Source organism: Salvelinus alpinus, chromosome 26 (assembly GCF_045679555.1).
Source record: "Salvelinus alpinus chromosome 26, SLU_Salpinus.1, whole genome shotgun sequence".
NCBI classification, from domain to species: Eukaryota; Metazoa; Chordata; class Actinopteri; order Salmoniformes; family Salmonidae; genus Salvelinus; species Salvelinus alpinus.
Window position 1 is genome coordinate 14,443,889 of NC_092111.1, and position 21,597 is coordinate 14,465,485.

Consider the following 21,597-nt stretch of genomic DNA (forward strand, 5'->3'; position numbering starts at 1 on the left):
CACCCTAACCAGCCTAACCACCCTCCTCTTGCTGCTCGGCACCGTGATGTACTAAACCCTGGCCACTCCCACCCCAAGCTGCCTTGCACTACTTTCTGCAAACCACCAGCCTCTCAACGGCTCCTCTTCGTCTGTCTCACTGTTTGTCTCAGCAGCCCACTCACCCTCCTTCCCTTCCCTCCCAGATAAAGAGCACCCTGCTTCTCGTCATTGACAGATATATGGGACAACTCCCTTTTACCATTTGTCAAACAAACCAGTCTTGCTGTGCATCATGTTTTTTTTCACTCAAAGATTGACTTCTGTGAAGTACTGTATTGCCCGGACACACCATTTCTATGAAAGAGAATTGCAATGCTTGTTTGTCTCCTCCTATTCTTCCTGTAAGACTGATGTTCAACTTGCAACTTCACCGTCTTGAATGTTTCAGCATTCAGACAGTCAATTTCCTCTTACCAGGGGCCCATATTAATTTGAGCACAATTCCAAATGGAAAAAAAACTGTGTTATTCAAACGGACAAACATTTGTCCTTGCATTGTAACGCCACTAACTCGGAATGTAACAGCACTGATTCCCAAATGCAACACCACTGACATTTTATTGGTAAAGATTACAGATAATATTGATTTAATAGAGGGATAGCATCCCGATTACAAAACATCAGCACCTTTTTTAAACTAACTCAGCAGCTATTGAGTTAGTCTATAGTAGATTGTATAGCACAGAATGTCACTTTTATAACCACAATAATGGAATGTGTCTTGTAGATATCTAAATGACATCTATCAGAATATTTGTGATGTTAATTGAGGTACAAATGTATGTAATGCCATCAATCTCCCAGTATAACAGGACGTACCATTTGAATAATGACAATGACCTCCTAGATGGCAGTCTGATCATAGTTTTTCCCGAAAATGTTAAACATTTGTAATGAGTAAGAGTTGCTTAGTGGAAAAGGGAAACTATTGAGGCTGGTTTATTGTTTGACGCTTAAGTGACATCAGAGTGACATGATTAGTTCCATGTCATCTAATCTAAAATGGGTCTTTGCAGATTGTGATTGTATAGATAGAGAGTCAGAATCAGCATCTCACAAGCACAGCTAACAGCATTGGTTGTTCTTTAAACATGTGTGCTTTCTCCTCTAAGGAATGAACTCATACAGGATGGCACAAGTCATAAAACCATTAAACCAACAGACCATAAACCAGCCTGTTGGATAACTTGAACTGAATTGTATAAAATGCTACATTTGCTGTCTCATTTTAGTAAATGTGCTTTTACACAGAGACGTAACCATTAAAGGTGAAAATCGAAATTAGAGGACATGACCTTTAATTTTTGGTTTACTCACTGGTGCTTTACTTTCCTGACAGATTAGGTAGAAGTTGCCCTAACTACTGACACAGCATCTTATATTTTTTTATCCGCACAATGGTTAAAATCGGGGGTTGGGTAATCTGATCCTACAATTGTAGTTAAGGACAATTTCTACCTCAAGCTTTCGTAACACAGGTGAAGCCAGTTACAGTGCCTTCGGAAAGAATTCAGACCACTTGACATTTTCCACATTTTGGTAGGTTAAAGGCTTCTTCTAAAATGTGTTAACTGGTTTTTTCCCTAATCAATCTACACACAATACCCCATCATGACAAAGCAAAAACACGCTTTTAGAAATGTTGCTAATTTATCAAAAATGTCAAACTGAAATATCACATTTATTATTATTCAGACCCTTTACTCAGTACTTTGTTGAAGCACCTTTGGCAGTGATTACAGCCTCGAGTTACTTGGGTATGATGCTACAAGCTTAGCACACCTGTATTTGGGGAGTTTCTCCCATTCTTCTCTGCAGATCCTCTCAAGCTCTATCAGCTTGGATGGGAAGTGTTGCTGTACTGTTAGTTATTTTCAGGTCTCTCCAGAGATGTTCGATCGGGTTCAAATCCGGGCTCTGGCTGGGCCTCTCAAGGACATTCAGAGACTTGTCCCGAAGACACTCATGCGCTGTCTTGGCTGTGTGCTTAGGGTCGTTGTCCTGTTGGAAGGTGAACCTTCGCTCCAGTCTGAGGTCCTGAGCGCTTTGGAGCAGGTTTTCATCAAGAATCTCTCTATACTTCGCTCTGTTCATCTTTGCCTCAATCCTGACTAGTCTCCCAGTCCCTGCTGCTGAAAAACATCCCCACAGCATGATGCTGCCACCACCATGCTTCACCATAGGGATGGTGCCAGGTTTCCTCCAGAAGTGATGCTTGGCATTCAGGCCAAAGAGTTCAATCTTGGTTTCATTAGACCAGAGAATCTTGTTTCTCGTGGTCTGAGAGTCTTTAGGTGCCTTTTGGCAAACTCCAAGCGAGCTGTCAATTGCCTTTTACTGAGGAGTGGCATAAAGGTCTGATTGGTGGAGTGCTGCAGAGATGGTTGTCCTTCTGGAAGATTTTCCTATCTCCACAGAGGAACTCCGGAGCTCTGTCAGAGTGACCATCGGGTTCTTGGTCACCTCCCTGACCAAGGCCCTTCTCCCCCGATTGCTCATTTTGGCCGGGCAGCCAGCTCTAGGAAGAGTCTTGGTGGTTCCAAACTTCTTCCATGTTCTTGGGGACCTTCAATGCTGCAGACATTTTTTGGTACCCTTCCCCAGATCTGTGTTTCAACACAATCCTGTCTCGGAGCTCTACGGACAATTCCTTTGACCTCATGGCTTTGTTTTTGCTCTGACATGCACTGCCAATTGTGGGACCTTACATAGACAGGTGTGTGCCTTTCCAAATCATATCCAATCAATTGAATTTACCACAGGTGGACACCAATCAAGTTGTAGAAACATCTCAAGGATGATCAATGGAAACAGGATGCACCTGAGCTCAATTTCGAGTCTCATAGCAAAGGGTCTGAATACTTAAGTAAATAAGGTATTTCCCAAAAAACGGTTTTCGCTTTGTCATTATGGGGTATTGTGGGTAGATTGCTGAGGATATTTTTTTTAATCCATTTAAGAATAAGGCTGTAACGTAACAAAATGTGGAAAAGGTCAAGGGGTCTGAAGGCACTCTACACGTCTTGTGAGTGTTGTATCAACTCAATATATGAACTTTGGTGCCATCTACTGGCTGACTGCATGTTAAGCAAAATCAAATCACATTTTATTGGTCACTTTCACATATTTAGCAGATGTTATTGCGGGTGTAGCTAAATGCTTGTGTTCCTAGCTCCAACAGTGCGGTGGTATCTAAAAACAATTCACAACAATACACACAAATGTAACCGTTAAAGAATTGAATTAAGAAATATATAAATATTCGATCTAGCAATGTCGAAGTGGCGTTGACTAAAATACAGTATAACAGAATAAGGTATATACATATTAGATGAGTAAAGCAGTATGTAAACATTATTTTTTTAAGTGAATAGTCTTCCATCATTTCAATGGCCAGTGATTCCAAGTCTATGTATATAGGGCAGCAGCCTTAAGGTGCAGGGTTGCATAACCGGGTGGAAGCCGGCTAGTGATGGCTATTTAACAGTCTGATATATGCGTTTTTTCAGTCTCTCGGTCCCAGCTTTGATGCACCTGTACTGGCCTCGCCTTCTGGATGATAACGGAGTGAACAGGCCGTGGATCTGGTGGTTGATGTCCTTGATTATCTTTTTTGCCTTCCTGTGGCATAGGGTGCTGTAAGTGTCCTGGAGGGCAAGTAGTTTGTCCCCGGTGATGCGTAGGGCAGACCGCACCACCCTCTGGAGAGCCCTGCGGTTGTGGGCGGTGCAGTTGCCGTACCAGGCGGTGATACAGCCCGACAGAATGCTGTCAATTGTGCATCTGTAAAAGTTTGTCAGGGTTTTAGGGGCCAAGACACATTTCTTCAGCCTCATGAGGTTGAAGAGGCGCTGTTGCGCCTTCTTCACTACACTGTCTGTGTGGGTGGACCATTTCAGATTGTCATTGATGTGTACGCCGAGGAACTCATGCCTGTAGGCTGCCTACAGGGAGGAACACATTGATGTGTACGCCAAGTTTTCCACCATTTCCTTCTGCTGTTTCCTGGAGTACACGATCAGCTCCTTTGTTTTGTTGATGTTGAGTGAGAGGTTATTTTCCTGGCACTACTCTCCCAAGACCCTCACCTCCTCCCTGTAGGCTGCCTCGTCAGACCTGATGATTGATGATTGAGTTGGAGGCGTGCGTGGCCACGCAGTCATGGGTAAACGGAGTACAGGAGGGGGCTGAGCACACACCCTTGTGGGGCCTCTGTGTTGAGGATCAGCGAAGTGGAGGTGTTGTTTTTCCTCCTTCACCACCTGGGGGCAGTCCGTCAGGAAGTCCAGGGCCCAGTTGCACAGGGCAGGGTTCAGACCCAGGGCCCCGAGCTTAATGATGAGCTTGGAGGGTACTAAAGGAAAGGAGAACAGGGAGGTATTCTTGTCTTATACATGTGTGTGCTCCATCCAGTCTGACACAAGAGGCGAAGTGATACTTTCAATTAGATTATATTTGGTGTTCTTATAATTTCATCCCAAATGGTCTGATGTCTAAGTCTCACTCTCTCACTTCTGGTTCCTGCCCAGGTTACATTTACAGTAGATTGCAGAAATACCACTATAAGGTATGAGGCATCCATAATGTGTCTTAGTTCATTTTTACAATTGTCAGCCAACTTAACACCGTACTTTGGTAATATGTTCCGGACCAAAATATAACTACATCTACACAGAGATACATGCAAAAGTTTAACCAATGGAAAACATCATGACAGGTTCATTTTAGGCAATCAATTGCAGATAAAGACAGTACTACAAATTCCCTTGCCCTCTATATCACATCACCATCACCATCACTACATTTCTAATTAGTGCAACACTGAAATCAGCATAATTGTAGATGTGATAGAAATGACTCATCCTCACCAGAAGAGAGCGAAATTACCCTGAGGGTTAACAAGTACTTGACCTGGAGAATAGTGTGGGAATCATTCAAGGTTACAGTGATATCTTCAGCGAACATGACAAGGACTATGGTCAAACTGAGTTAATGGAACATCATTCGGGCAGGAATTACAGACCTTTACCAACCTTGCTTTTTCTTTACATAATCTCTAAACTCCTCTATCTTCAGCTCTTTTATCATCATATTCATATTTTAACCAACTTTGTTTTCTTTCTCCTCTTGGCTGCTACTGCCGTCACTGCCTTCTACACACTAGGCTATAATTGTATGATATTACCTATTATTTGTACAACAGTACAACTTTATTATTTACTAGTAGTATTACTACATTATTAGACATACTGCATATGGTTATCAGAGCTGTCAGGACTGGCCTCTTGCTGTGTTTCAGATGCCTGTCTGGAGGACCCCTGTGCCAACGGCGGCACCTGCGTTGAGATGGGCGGGAGCACCGAATGCCTCTGTTTGCCCAGCTATGGAGGTGACCTCTGTCAGACAGGTGAGCTTCTCATTCGGCTGTTACAGTACCTCTATAATTGTAAGAGTGCTATCAAGCAGTGTTATAATCCCCGAGTAATGCATTACCACATTCAGTAAAAAAGACTTTGGGGTTTGTATGTACTAAAGCAGAATAAGTCAGGCTCTGATGAGTGGAGCCACGTTCCAGTCATCTTCCCAATAAAAGAAGTAAAAGGAAGTAAGAGGTCCTTCATTGTTTTGTTATTATAACTAGTTTTGTAGAACTAGTCTATTAATAACTAACTCAAAATCAATAAAATGGATATCTTACACACTGTGGCTTTAGGAGCCTGTCAAACTCAAAGACCCACCTTGTTCAAAGAGGACAAAACCTTGCTTTTGGAACAATTGTCCCCCTTCAGTTCTGTCTGACGCAGGCTTTTCTCTGAGACCTGCTTGCTATGCCACTGTGTTCCTGTCACACAGATTTAGGGATGAGAAAATAGAGATGGAAAGAAGGTGAGATGAGAAGTGTTCTTTAGATGGATGAACCTCATGGATCCATCTGCTCCGTGAATCAGGGGAAAATGTAAGGCAAAGATTCAATCAAAGGCCATTTTCCTGACCTTCGCGGAGATCACATTCATGTCAACTTGAATGTCGGCTCCAGCTTAAACAATATCCTTCAAAAGTCAAGTCCATTGCACTTGTCGACAATGCGTCTTAGATTGAATCCCGGCCAAGGTCTTTAAGGTAGTTTCGTTCGGATCACCTCATTGTTTTTCAAAACCAACCCTTCTCTTTATTTCTTGTTCAATGGTCAGAAAAGCTCAACAAATCTTACCTTTCCCTCTTAATCATTCAAATGAATTAATAAAATCCCTCCCTCCCTTCTGTTCTGTCTTTTAGATCTGGAGCAGTGTGAGGTGGGCTGGCAGAAGTTCCACGGGAACTGCTACAAGCACTTCAACCAGCGGCTGAGCTGGGAGGTGGCGGAACAGCACTGTCGCATGGTGGGGGGCCACCTGGCATCAATCATGACACCTGAAGAGAAGGACTTCATTAACAGTACGCTGGAAGTAGTGACAGCAAGCCACCAAACTTCATACACCCCCTTTCCTCTTTCATTGATAGGCTACTTCATTTGTTAGCATAGTGTACCAGTTGACTGCACATTAATACATCGGAAAGACAATAGCTAGCTCTCAAGGTTTTACGTGTGCTATTTATTAGCATAGGAAGGACAAATGTCATGCCATTGACCCTGCTGGGCGGAAGTGCTACATGCTAATGGTAATCTGGGTGAGGTAGTTCACCAAAAGTACTAAATAAGTTACATGCACACTTACCTTCAACCAGAGTGACAAACTGTACTCAGCCACTGTCACCAACTGCTGACGTTAGCAAAATAACAATGGAAGTGCTGTGGGCAGCTTCAGCATGTTCTAAACTACGTGGCCATATTACCTCCAATTCAAACCCAGTCATTTGGCAATACAAACCCTGGCAGAGTTGTTGATATTAGCAGTGGAAGCACAAAGACAAAGACCTACTGTATAACTTGTTGGAGAAGCGATAGGCCTACTGCTTGAAAAGCAAATCAAATGTATTATTCTATCCGCAGATAACTTTAAGGAGTATCAGTGGACTGGACTGAACGACAAGACCATCGAGGGGGATTTCCACTGGTCCGATGGCAACCCATTGGTGAGTCCAGATTAGTTTGACAGAGAAAAAGTACTGGGTCAAAACCTGTCCACAGGATGACATGCAGCTACAAAGACTAAAGGAAACACAAGACGTTATCTCCCATGCTTATAAAATACTACAGCTCTGTGTCTCTCACCTTGTCTTCACAGCTCTATGAGAACTGGTACAGGGGCCAGCCTGACAGTTACTTCCTGTCTGGAGAGGACTGTGTGGTGATGGTATGGCATGATTCTGGGCGCTGGAGCGACGTGCCCTGCAACTACCACCTGGCCTACACCTGCAAGAAAGGCACCTGTAAGTAATAGACATGATGTTACTACAAACAAGCACCAATCGACAAGTTCCTTTACCTACTGTACCTGTAACTACCTCTATGCAATAGATTACATTGATGTAACTTAGAGGACTATAGAAGTAGTCGTAGATGTTTAATGCACACATTCAATACAGTCCCAAACTATTGTCCTGCCCGAAACTGTATTGAATGTGTCCATCGGACAAATAATCTTTCAACTTTTCACGACTTTATTTTCGATTTAAAATACATTATTGTCACGATCGTCAAAGTGAGAGACGGAGGACCAAAACGCAGCGTGTGAAAAATAAGACATCTTCTTTTATTATAGAAGGCAAAACGAAACAAAACACTTACAAACTACCAAAACAATAAACGACCGTGAAGCTAATAAACGTAGTGCACACACACATGCTACAAACGTTCAGACATAGACAATTCCCCACAACAAACTAAAGCCTATGGCTACCCTAAATATGGCTCCCAATCAGAGACAACAGAAACCAGCTGTCTCTAATTGGGAACCCCTTCAGGCAACCATAGACTTTCCTAGACAACTATACCCAACATAGACACAGCTAGACAACTATACTAAACATAAATACAACTACTCTATCCCATACACATACAACACCCATAGACTAACCAAAACACACACAACATACAATGCCCACCCCAACTCACGCCCTGACCAACTAAACATAATCAAAATAACATAAAAATAGGTCAGGAACGTGACATAACCCCCCCCTCAAGGTGCGTACTCCGAACGCACCACCAAAAGTCTAGGGGAGGGTCTGGGTGGGCATCTGTCCACGGTGGTGGCTCCGGCTCTGGACGCTGTCCCCACACCACCATAGTCACTCCCCGCTTCCGTATCCCCCCCCCAATGACCACCCTCCAACTAAACCCACCTAACTGAAGGGGCAGCATCGGGATAAGGGGCAGCACCGGGATAAGGGGCAACACCGGGATGAGGGACGACAGCTCCGGGCTGAGGGACGGCAGCTCCGGGCTGAGGGACGGCAGCTCCGGGCTGAGGGACGGCAGCTCCGGGCTGAGGGACGGCAGCTCCGGACTGAGGGACGGCAGCTCCGGACTGGCTGGCGGATCCTGGCTGGCTGGCTCTGGCTGGTCATGGCTGGCTGACGGCTCTGGCTGGTCATGGCTGGCTGACGGCTCTGGCTGGTCATGGCTGGCTGACGGCTCTGGCTGGTCATGGCTGGCGGAAGGCTCTGGCTGATCCGGTCTGGCGGAAGGCTCTGGCTGATCCGGTCTGGCGGAAGGCTCTGGCTGATCCGGTCTGGCGGAAGGCTCTAGCGGCTCCTGGCTGACGGAAGGCTCTGGCGGATCCTGGCTGGCTGACGGCTCTGGACGCTCATGGCTGGCTGACGGCTCTGGACGCTCATGGCTGGCTGACGGCTCTGGACGCTCATGGCTGGCTGAGACGCACTGTAGGCCTGGTGCGTGGTGCCGAAACTGGAGGTACCGGACTAAGGACACGCACCTTCAGGCTAGTGCGGGGAACAACAACAGGGCACACTGAGTTCTCAAGGCGCACTATATGCCTGGTGCGTGGTACCGGACTGATGGCACGCACCTCAGGACGAGTGCGGGGAGAAATAACAGTGTGTACAGGACTCAGGAGACGCACAGGTGGCTTAGTGCGTGGTGCCGGAACTGGAGGTACCGGGCTAGAGACACGCACCATAGGGAGAGTGCGTGGAGGAGGAACAGGGCTCTGAAAACGCACTGGAAGCCTGGTGCGTGGTGTAGGCACTGGTGGTACTAGGCTGGGGCGGGGAGGTGGCGCCGGAAATACCGGACCGTGCAGGCGTACTGGCTCCCTTGAGCACCGAGCCTGCCCAACCTTACCTGGTTGAATGCTCCCCGTCGCCCGACCAGTGCGGGGAGGTGAAATAACCCGCACCGGTCTATGTAGGCGAACCGGGGACACCATGCCTAAGGCTGGTGCCATGTAAGCCGGCCCAAGAAGACGTACTGGTGGCCAGATATGTAGGGCCGGCTTCATGACATTTGGCTCAATGCCCAATCTAGCCCTACCAGTGCGGGGAGGTGGAATAACCCGCACTGGGCTATGCACCCGTACAGGAGACACCGTGCGCTCTACTGCGTAACACGGCGTCTGCCCGTACTCCCGCTCTCCACGGTTAGCCTGGGAAGTGGGCGCAGGTCTCCTACCTGCCCTTGGCCCACTACCTCTTAGCCTCCCCCCAAGAAATGTTTGGGTAGTACTCACGGGCTTCTCAGGCTTCCAGCCACGTCTCCTTGCTGCCTCCTCATATCTCCGCCTCTCTGCCTTCGCTGCCTCCAGCTCAGCTTTGGGGCGTTTATATTCTCCTGGTATTTCACGGTCCAGAATTTCCTCCCAATTCCAATAGTCCAGTGTAGGTGGGTCCTGTTGTTGTTGCACACGCTGCTTGATCCGATGATGGTGGGGAATTCTGTCACGATCGTCAAAGTGAGAGACGGAGGACCAAAACGCAGCGTGTGAAAAATAAGACATCTTCTTTTATTATAGAAGGCAAAACGAAACAAAACACTTACAAACTACCAAAACAATAAACGACCGTGAAGCTAATAAACGTAGTGCACACACACATGCTACAAACGTTCAGACATAGACAATTCCCCACAACAAACTAAAGCCTATGGCTACCCTAAATATGGCTCCCAATCAGAGACAACAGAAACCAGCTGTCTCTAATTGGGAACCCCTTCAGGCAACCATAGACTTTCCTAGACAACTATACCCAACATAGACACAGCTAGACAACTATACTAAACATAAATACAACTACTCTATCCCATACACATACAACACCCATAGACTAACCAAAACACACACAACATACAATGCCCACCCCAACTCACGCCCTGACCAACTAAACATAATCAAAATAACATAAAAATAGGTCAGGAACGTGACAATTATCACCTACAGTCTTCGTAACTCCTCCCACAGCTTCATGTGGCCCTCCCCCCAAAGTCCGGAACGCATCCGCGTTTGGCAAGATTCGCCAGAGGTACGAGACAGACGCCGTTGTGCGCTACTACTGTGCCCAGGGCTTCCAGCAGAGACGAAACCCTCTGGTCGTGTGCCTGCCGGGTGGCAAGTGGGAGGAGCCCCAGATCCTCTGCATCCCTGGTATGAACAGTTCTATGACTCACCCACTTATCTCTAATTCGTGACCATCTTCCATTGCAGTTCTGATATGGCTAAATATGACTCAAAAACAGTTGTTGAGATACAGTTCATCTCTCGTACAGACTGTCAGCAAGAATGAAGTACTGAAGAATCATGATTTAGGACACGAGTGTCACTGATTCTTTCGATGAATTAAGGAGATGCTTAAGAGTGGAGACGGGGATTTTAACCGGAACGTCAGTTGTTGTTCTGTAGTGGGGAGTTGCTGAATCTGCTTTAGCTCTGGAAGATAAGATCTGTCATTGGGATTCAATCAAAAGTCGCATTGTCGACAAGCACACTGCACTCGAAAGGTAGTTTACGCTTGAGCCAACACTCGCAGCGTTTACTGTGAGTGCAGTCTACACGACTGTCAGGGAATTGCCTGTAGAAGGCGCAATGTTGACAGTGTTGTGCCCTTGTCGAAATGTGCCTTTCACTGAGTCCCGTCCTAAGTCAAGGCAATGCCATAGCAGCAGGCGAAGCCAACCCAGAAGACTAGTGTCTAAATCCGACGGAGTTCTCACTCCGGAGATTATGTAGGAGGAACAAGATAGATGTGTGAAAGTGGTGAACAAATGACACTACATTTTTATCCAACAGATTTGTCAGAAGTCCTTATTTTCAACTTTGTGCTGGGGGTTTCCTTTCAGGGGCAGGAAGCACGGCACAGACAGTAGGAGTAACATCACTAACCACAGGAAGCCAGCAGCTTGCTGAAGAGGAATCACAAACAACAAAGGAAACACCTCAATACTGGGACATCAAGTGGAACTTTTAAATTCCATACCATGTCCCAGTACACTTCAAGAGTTTCCTTTCCTCATTGACCAGAGATCTGAAATGGCTTAACAGGTAAAGGCAATAGGGTGATCTTGAAGGAAAGGAGACAAGGAAAGAGTACTGAGACACAGGGTCAGTCAAGCATAACCTCTTACATTCCTACTGTCCTCCCCAAAGCACATCGATCTGAATCTGTTGTTGGGATATCCTGGGCTTGAAGGTCTCTTGTAGCCCTACATAGGATGCAATGAATTGCAATGTCGTCCTAGAACGCTATAATACAGAACCCAGAACATATTCTGTGAAAATCCTATCACTGAGGCATATCTATAATCAGTAACTCCTTGTCCGTTCATTTGGATTGTATAATGTGTGGATCTGTAAATAAACTTTCCTCCACACCGGCACATAACCCCAGGTGTGGTAGACAGACAGTGGTAGGATATGCAGTGGCTCGTCTTGAGCACTGTCTATCACAGGTGAAGTCTGGTGCCGGTTTGGTTCAGATGGTTTCTTTAAAGATATCCACACTTTGGACAATCCAGAAGGATGGACAAGGAGGTATGGATTGTAGATGTGAATTCAGTAAAAGGATTATTGGAAACAGGTAAACCGATGGACTTTTCGCCAGATATGTTCCGGGCTCCACATTGTAGCTATCTAGGATGCCATTGCATTCAATGTGCGGGGTCATCTGTAAGCCCAAGTCTCTTGTTGGTTTTAAACAGGCCTCAGCACGCTAATGGTGTTCAGTGATCTCATCTCCATAATGTATCATGTCAGTTCTCAATCATTGTTTATTGACTATTATTGGCAAAACAACTTATAAATCCACCCATAATATTTTCAACAACAGCTGGTCTGTTTGCAATTCCATTCATATTCCATCAGCTAAGGACTACCTGGGGTCTGTTCAGGAGGGTGCAAACGTTACAGAATGTTCAGATAGAAATGTATTGTGTAGAATAGATATGATTGCCCAGCCTGGCATCAGAGCCGCACAGAATATAATTGTGTAGTTCTGAGCACCTCCAAGAGGTATGATCCCTACAGTCTAGCAATCCAAAGGTTGCATGTTCGAGTCGCGACGGCATTTTAGCTAACCCTTATTCTAAAGTTAACCCAATTCACCTGCTATGTAAATTCACCTAACATTTGTCATTTTAGTTCTCCTAACCTTTGTAGTTAGTTCCCGTAACCACCAATTTAAATTGTCCCTGTAATTGTCCTTTGTTGTTACAGTGCAACAAGCAACGTGGTCTCAGACAAAGACTTGCAATACTATATGTCCTCCAAGACGTATGATATTGTACGACCACTATTTTATTCGTAATGTAACGTAATGTATCATACTGAATTGAGTGTCACAGATTTACATACAGATTCATACCAATTTCCCTGACACCACGTTGGATTGCCTGTAGACTCGGGACTTGGGAACGACTGTAGTTCTATAAGTAATATTTCTACCTGCAATGATTTGAACTTTTCATCTGATTGAGTACACTGCAGGACAGGTGAGTCATTATAGGGATGTCTGGTTGAGTGTTGACTCTGTGGTCTAAATGAACCTGTCCCACATCACTACCCCTATGTCCTTTATGAGTCCCCTTCGTAAAACGAAAAGGACTGCATAGGTGTACGCAATATGATGGAAACTCCACCAAGCCTACCAGAGAGCTAGGTGTGGCTATTACCACATTGCTGATACCAATACAAATATTTCAGATGCACGAGGTGACTTAACAAAGTCTTCGGAATGGAAGGAATGGTTGGTTTGGAATTGGGGCAGAAAATCCCTGCGCTCTTAGGAACCCATATCAACTCTTGAACTCAGCATTATTTCCATCTCAACCATCTCACAACCATAAGCCTTCTTAGACTTTTGTCATCAACAGACTTTATATGAAGAATGGTGCTAGCTCCCTTGCGTATGATACCTGCATGAAGTACATTTCATTTTTGAAGTCGTTAAGAATGAAACTGGCAGGTTTGTGCAGCAGGATGTTAGAAAATAAAACAACTCCAGACAAGCTTGTTTATTAAGTCAATTCCATTATCGAAGTAGAATTTACATTTCTCACAGTGGTCATAATTATTTTGGGGTGAAAAAGGCTAGAGTGAGTGAGTAGCATGCAAAAGATTTGACCATGGTGACGATGCCATTACTGTACTTATCAATGATATTAATTTTGTCTCAAAGTATATTTTAATTACTGTCCACTCTTCCCTCTGATAGATGCCCTACATTTTACTGACACAGTTCTATGAAAAGCTTTATGTTGTAATAAAGTAATTTTTTAGAATAAAGCAAGGATTTAATGAGTATTAACCACACAGCCATTATCGGAAATTGTATTTGTTTGTTCTTTATTTGCTTCGGTTTTTATAAGCATCTTTTACGGTAATACTGTTCCTTTATAAACCAACTCAAATAAAGTTTGAACGTTTCTCTGACTGTTTGTGTGCCTATTTAGTTGGTGTGGAGGATCAACAGTTGAGATGGAGTCAGAGATCCAGGTGCACATTATTTTTATTATAAGACTGTATCTAGAGGTTATATTTACAACAACAACAAAAAAAGGGTCAAAATACCCTTAAACTCATGCATCTACATACTGTACATGGCACTGGCAGAGCTAAAGTAACAGCATGTTACCTAGACAAGCAGCTCTTCCAGAATGAGGAGCATCGGCATCCCAAAAAGATCTGCTCTACCCAGTGGCGATTTGAGCATGTACAGTGCATTCGGAAAGTATTCAGACCCCTTGACTTTTTCCACATTTTGTTACGTTACAGCCTTATTCTAAAATTGATTGAATTTGTTTTATTCCCCATCAATCTACACACAATACCCCATAATGACAAAATGTGGATACTTGTGTAAATAAGTTTATTTTTTTAATACGCAAAAACAATTAAAACCTGGTTTTGCTTTGTCATTATGGGGTATTGTGTACTCCCTGTTCACCCATGACTGCGAGGCCTCGCACCCAATATTTATATCTTCTTAATTCCATTCCTTTAGATTTGTGTGTATTGTTGTGAAATTGTTAGGTATTACTCTTAGATATTACAGCACTGTCGGAGCTAGAAACACAAGCATTTCGCTACACCCGCAATAACATCTGATAAACACGTGTATGTGACAAATACAATTTGATTTGATTTATTGTGTGTAGATTGATGAGGAACATGTTTTATTTAATACATTTTAGAAATAAGGCTGTAACGTAACAATATGTGGAAAAAGTCATGGGGTCTGAATACTTTCCAAATGCACTTTAAATCTTGGTGGGCCAACAAGATTCAAAGTGCCAGCAAAGCCACTACACATCACAACACTAAACAATACATGAATTGTACTATAACAGTGAGAAACGGTGCCCACAAACTGTTAGGTCCTACATAGAGCTTTCCTTTCAGCACCATGGAGTGAATCCTTACCACCGCTACACCTGGCTATCAGCGGAGCCTTGTCTGGCAGCGAAACAGTTCATTCATCCTGATTTACTGCCTTTTCAAAAACCATAGCTGATATGGCTGACTTGCTTAAACAAATGTGGATACTACTGACTTCTTGTGGATTTGTGTAAGTCGATAAGAACTTTCCTGAACAAATATTTCAAAGAGAAGAGACTGTCCCTGATAAACATGGTTACAGACCCAACAACATTATATAGTATCTCCTCCTCGTCAAGAAATGCACATGAGCTAATTATAATACACAAAGTAAGCAAAACAATGAAATCCTTCCAACATTGCCTAAAATGATGAAAAAGATACTAATGAGATAGACCTCTATAAGCAATAGGCCTGTAACAATTGAGATGTACAAACTAGGGCATAAGGGAACAATGAGCGGATAAGAGGCAATCCGTAATTTCGATTAAGACATTAATGAGTGAGCTAAGATGGACGTAGTCCATATAACTATTTGTTCAGCCCCTTTGAAATGTACAGCGACAGAATTCAGAACATGGGCCGTTCATACAGTATTCTGCCTGTACACCAAGTCAGAACCGTAGAATAAATAAAGGGGACATATAAGCAGACAAAGAAAGCTCTTACAATATTCAATGATGACATTTCTTTAAAACAGGCTATAGGCTACATGTGCACCGCCAAGTCAGAACAGTAGGCTAAGTTCTGAGGGGGAAAGGGACCAAATTATTTATCAAGGCGAGACCCAGATGCAGACACAGGAGGCAGATGGTTGGAGTCTTACAATGTTTATTAATCCAAAGGGCTAGGCAAGAGAATGGTCGTGGACAGGCAAAAAGGTCAAAACCAGATCAGAGTCCAATAGGTACCAAAGGGCAGGAAGGAAAGTAGTCCAGAGTCAGGCTGGGGTCAGAACTGGGAGGACTATAAAAAGAGAATAGAAAAGGAGTATGGGGAAAAACACGCTGGTTGACTTGACTAAACATACACACAGAGAGACACAGAGAGACAGGAAACACAGGGATAAATACACTGGCGAAAATAAGCGACACCTGGAGGGGGTGGAGACAATAACAGGAAACGGGTAAAACAGATCAAGGGCGTGACATTATTAGGGTGATGCACATGGGCTACTAACAGTTTACCACACCACATACACTTAGTATTACTTTATTAGCTACAGCATACACATCTCCCTGGCATATTACATTATTCATGCAGAAGCATACAAGACATTGTTGGACTCACCGTTGTTGTGCTGTGATCACTTGAACAGGAAGGTGGCGTGGCGGTCCTTCTTGTGGGCAAATTTTGTCATCCAAGTTTGTCATCAAAGTCTGGCATTCTCTGGATTTATGGTGCTTTCAAGACAACTGGGAACTCAGAAAAAAACGAGGTTGAATCATGACGTCAGAGATCTTCAGGTCGGAGCTCTAGAAAGAGGCCTGAGTTCCGAACTTGGAATTCAGAATTGGATGACCGTTCAAAGTGTATTTTCCCAGTCAGAGATTCCAGTTGTTTTGAAAGCGGCAGAAGTCATGCTGGTTTGACAGCATGACCATTGTATTAAACCTTTTCTGGCCCATGGTGTTGCGTGTCAATGTTTATCCTTTTAAGCTTGGAAAAGAGACTCTTTCTGACAGATGTTTTAAATCCTTAAACCCAGACTTGGACCACACACCCTCTCCACCGAATAGCAGACAGAGGAAGCAAAATATTGATTGCTTTGCAACGCTTGCAGTTAGCCACTGATTCCTTCCAAACCACTTATTGATGAATTTGCGATTTCCAGCTTGTTGTGTAATGTTTATGTCCAATGGGCGATGAGTACTGATACGTTTTATCTATAATTTCTCTTCATATGACAAGGATTGAAAAGGATTTGCCAGATTGTCGATGTGATTCATGACGATAACTGCTTGTCTAGCTTGCTAGCTAAGATTTTGAAAGTATGATGTTGACATTTGTATTTGTATTTATTATGGATCCCCATTAGCTGCTGCCAAGGCTACTCTTCCTGGGGTTCAGCAATATTAAGGCAGTTATCTTTTTTTTTTAAACATTACAATACATTCACAACAGATTTCACAACATATTAAGTGTCATCCAATTATAAAAGCTTTAACAAGAGCAAGGTATTCTGTTTCATTTGAAAACAGCATAACATTTTGTAAAAACAGAATACTTCAGGTCATCCCATTAAGTGTCATCTCCCGGACATGATCGGTCCAATCAAAGCTACGGTAGATAAAATGTGGTTTTATCTGTGGCCAATGAACTTGAGCCTTCTTGGATGGGCACTTCTAATGTAAATCTATGGCAGCACCTAAGGGGGCTTGAACTGCCTAGTTCACCCTGTAGATTCTGCAGTGATGTAGTGTCCCCATGAGTGACAGAACATTGAGCCAATCACGACGCAACTAGAGAAGATAACCAACACCTACGCTCTGTATTTTTCGCTGGCTGCCCCTCCACCACAGAATGTACTTAGCTAGGCTGAAACCCCTGCATTTTAGAGCTGCCTTACTCAAGAAAGTGACTATGTTTGTATGCAGCTTTATTCACTTAATAAATGTGTTTTTAAGTTGTTTGCAAACTGATATGTGACATCAATTAAGGCCAAAATAACATGTAAATCAGGCAAAAAAACTAAAACATTATGGAACTCTGTAAGTTAGCTGTCTCCTGGGCACATGTACACACAACACGGTCCTCATATACTGATTTCTCACATAGATGCACATCTTAAATCAGGTTAGGTTAAAGAGCAGTTAACTAGGCCTTAAAGCATATCAATATTAGCAGGCTAGTTATTGGCTTCACATGGAGAAAAAATGTTTTGTCATGAGGATGTGCACTGGGTGAACTTTGAACAATGGATGTGAATTTGTGATTGCATTTCCTTAAACAAACGCATACCTAGTGCATAACCTTTCCCCCTATTTCTTAGAGAGCACATGTCGCCATAGGCCATGAATAGTCTACAAACAACCAGGGGTAGCCCTTGCCACCTGCTGACTCACATGCGGCCAGGGGGAGAGGTTATTCACCATTTTGTTATGGCAACCTTCCAGGCTCCTCCAACAAACACATTAATAGGATGCAAAGTGCCAGGGGAAGCCCTCGCCACATCCTCTTTTACAGACGGTCAGAGGAAAGAGGATTTATTCACCAGTTTGTTCTGGTAAAGTTGCAGGTTCTCTCAATTTGTCCTCCAAATCTCTTTCAGGCTTCCCCTTTAACACAAAGAAACAAACAAAGGCTTCCGGCCTCCTCCCTCTCCGGGAATGACCATTATACTGATATACATTATACTTAAAAACAGACACACTACAAACATGTCAGTGTTCATTTACACTTGTTCTTCGTTGTACGAACTTGGTTAATACCACTCGAAGAAAAAAATATTTGATCTATTTGCTAATGTTACAGTAATAATCCACATTTACCAGAGGCTTCATCTTGCAATAAATGAGGGTAGTTCAACTTGGTCAGCATTAAATCATACCATTAAACAGCCATATAAAAATGACTGGTGGCTGATCTCAGGTCTTCTGTATGTTGTCTACCATGTGCATTTTACAAGCTAGTTGAGAACAAGTTCTCGTTTACAACTGCGACCTGGCCAAGATAAAGCAAAGCAGTGTGACAGAAACAACACAGAGCTACATGGAATAAACAGCCGTACAGTCAATAACACAATAGAAAAAAAAGAAAGTCCATATACAGTGTGTGCAAATGGCATGAGGAGGTATGGCAATAAATAGGCCATAGTAGCATACATGGTGAAGGCTTCAGGCAGCTATAATTTGAATCGACAGCGGCAGGAAAGGTTCCCTGGGTGAGAATATCAACAGGGTAGTTGCAGTCAAAACACACATTTGTTCAGTTAAAACACATGCTAGGATTCATTTATTTTTTACCTAATTCTAGTTCATGTTGCAGGTTTTGTGAAATACATGGTACAGATACTTTGGACACATCAGAGAACTATGGTTCCCATGACCCTATGGCCCAAAATGGAAGGTCCTACTCCAGGCACATGGTCCCATGCAGTATTTACATCATTTAATATCTATTTGAAGTGTAATTTTCGTCCTTACAGATTCAATAGTATTCAACTTGAAAAGGACAGTATGAAAAGTTTCTGGGAAAAGAAGTAAATTCATACAGCATCGACAACTTGAACTTCTGAAATGGAGAAAGGACGGTGTGTGAGGAGATTTTAAGTGAGTTTGTATCCACGTTACAGCTACTAACAAGGCCACCGTGTGACAGAGAAACCAGGATTGCGGAAATAAATAGGCACATTGCAAGAACTCTCGGGTCCAGTTTTCTGTGGGTGAGGAGAATATTCCACCAACGTACCACCAAACACACACAGAACATGGTTGCCATGTTCTCAGAACATAAGATATTATTGTTCTAGACACGTTTCATGGGAACGTTGCAGGAACATTTCTGTGTATCAGTTTCTGTGTGTAGGTGTAACTTGATAGGTGTACAGTAAGGCTGTAAGCAATAGGGTGACTGCACTTTGAAGTAAATCTCTGCTCTGTTCAAAGTACACTCAAGAACAACTTTCAGGAGCAGGGGGTTGGAACCCAAATTGTTTTCCAATCGTTTAGATTTTTTTTGTTTCTGTTTCTCTGTTCCAACCAGCAAAATAAAGTTCTGAACAGGTTCGAACCCCAAAAAAGTACTGGTTTATTTTTTTCCTTTCTGTTCCGTTTTTAACCTCTGAATATTTTTGGTTTGTTTACATTTAGCTCAACATTAAATGATTTCACCAATCAGTGCGGATAGAGCAGCTTGCTGTGGAGCGGGTAAGTCATTTAATCTGTATAGGAAAGTTGTTAACAGCAAATTGTATTTGGCTGTAACAGCATGGTTTAATCATAGTGAAAGACAAACACACACACTGTGCTGCCAGTCACAGTGTCAGGGACGAGATGCAACTGACATTTTGAGGGTGAGGAGAGAGTGAGGAGGGGATGGCAGAAGCTTGAGTTGAAGCGCTGGGCATCTTGTTACCACATGCATTATCTAAATTAGGCCCACGGAATTATACCTAAAGAGGAGCGGCTTCTATGGAAGAGCTTTGAATGTTTTTGAACTTCCGAGTTGGTTTAACGTTGGACCAAAGCTAGCTAGCTAACAAGCTTGTTTTTTTGTTGTTGTTTTATTTCTTAAAAAAAAAAAAAAATGTGAAGAGGGATTTGTTTTCTGCCCACTTCATTTCATGGATAAAGAATCTTCCGTGAAAGATAGACAAATTAACAATGAAAGTTAAGTCAGGGTCCATATCATTTGGATCAAAATAGAACATAATATCAGTGTCTCTCAGATTAACATTAATAGTCATTTCTTTTCAAATAAAATATTCTAACTCCAAAATCTTCTGACATAAGAACGATCCCAAAATAAATGGTCAAGAGTTTCTGGGTCACAACCACAAAATACACATTTGTTATCAATAGCTATTTTAAATCTGTGTATAATAAAGGTCTTTACAGGGTAGGTTATATGAATGAGTTTGTATGATGCTTATTTCACCTTATTAGATATACAATATTTACCAGACAATGAGACTTTGTTCCAGTACACTTGTCCTAGGGCTGCATTCCAGTTCACTTGTCCTAGGGCTGCATTCCAGCACACTTGTCCTAGGGCTGCATTCCAGTACACTTGTCCTAGGGCTGCATTCCAGTACACTTGTCCTAGGGCTGCATTCCAGTACACTTGTCCTAGGGCTGCATTCCAGTTCACTTGTCCTAGGGCTGCATTCCAGTACACTTGTCCTAGGGCTGCATTCCAGGACACTTGTCCTAGGGCTGCATTCCAGTACACTTGTCCTAGGGCTGCATTCCAGGTCACTTGTCCTAGGGCTGCATTCCAGGTCACTTGTCCTAGGGCTGCATTCCAGTACACTTGTCCTAGGGCTGCATTCCAGCACACTTGTCCTAGGGCTGCATTCCAGTACACTTGTCCTAGGGCTGCATTCCAGTACACTTGTCCTAGGGCTGCATTCCAGTAAACTTGTCCTAGGGCTGCATTCCAGTACACTTGTCCTAGGGCTGCATTCCAGTTCACTTGTCCTAGGGCTGCATTCCAGTACACTTGTCCTAGGGCTGCATTCCAGGTCACTTGTCCTACGGCTGCATTCCAGTACATTTTAGTAGAGGGAATAGTAACATATTGACATAGTTTCCTTATATACATGTTATTATATTTATAGTTTAAAATGTAAATTCCTTCTAATTGTATTGAGGCTACAAAATCCTCAACAGTTGCACTTGCAGTATTGTTATATTCTCCTAAAAGAAGAATAGCACCTTAAGGGACAGCTCTAACAACTATTTGATACTCCGCAGGAGTGAATGTAACATTGTGTGTTCTCATGAATTCTTGATAATCATATAGTTGGCCAATTATTCAATAATTGTTTAACCCAGATAATGTTGTTGTCAAACCAGTTCTGGAAAAACAAAGACTTGTTTTGTATTTTATGTCTTTATTATCTTTGTGTTTGTACATGAGGTTCCTGTCACGTTCTGACCATAGTTCTTTTGTATTTTCTTTGTTTTAGTGTGGCCAGGGCGTGAGTTGGGTGGGTAATCTATGTTTTCTATTTCTGTGTTGGTTTTCTGTGTTTGGCCTGATATGGTTCTCAATCAGAGGCAGCTGTCATTCGTTGTCCCTGATTGGGAACCAGATTTAGGTAGCCTGTTTTCTGTTGGGTTTTGTG

General features: G+C 43.2%; 1 protein-coding gene across 1 annotated transcript in view; it reads left to right on the top strand.

Annotated features, from left to right (window-relative positions):
* The window catches only part of LOC139554799 (brevican core protein-like), a 29,999-nt gene extending 16,137 nt beyond the window's left edge, over positions 1 to 13,862 (top strand). The window contains 6 exon segments of the mRNA XM_071367954.1: positions 5,342 to 5,449; positions 6,319 to 6,477; positions 7,034 to 7,116; positions 7,269 to 7,413; positions 10,401 to 10,583; positions 11,276 to 13,862. Of these exon segments, the coding sequence (XP_071224055.1) occupies positions 5,342 to 5,449; positions 6,319 to 6,477; positions 7,034 to 7,116; positions 7,269 to 7,413; positions 10,401 to 10,583; positions 11,276 to 11,403 (806 nt within the window). The 3' untranslated portion in view covers positions 11,404 to 13,862.
* The last annotated feature ends 7,735 nt before the right edge of the window (positions 13,863 to 21,597 follow it).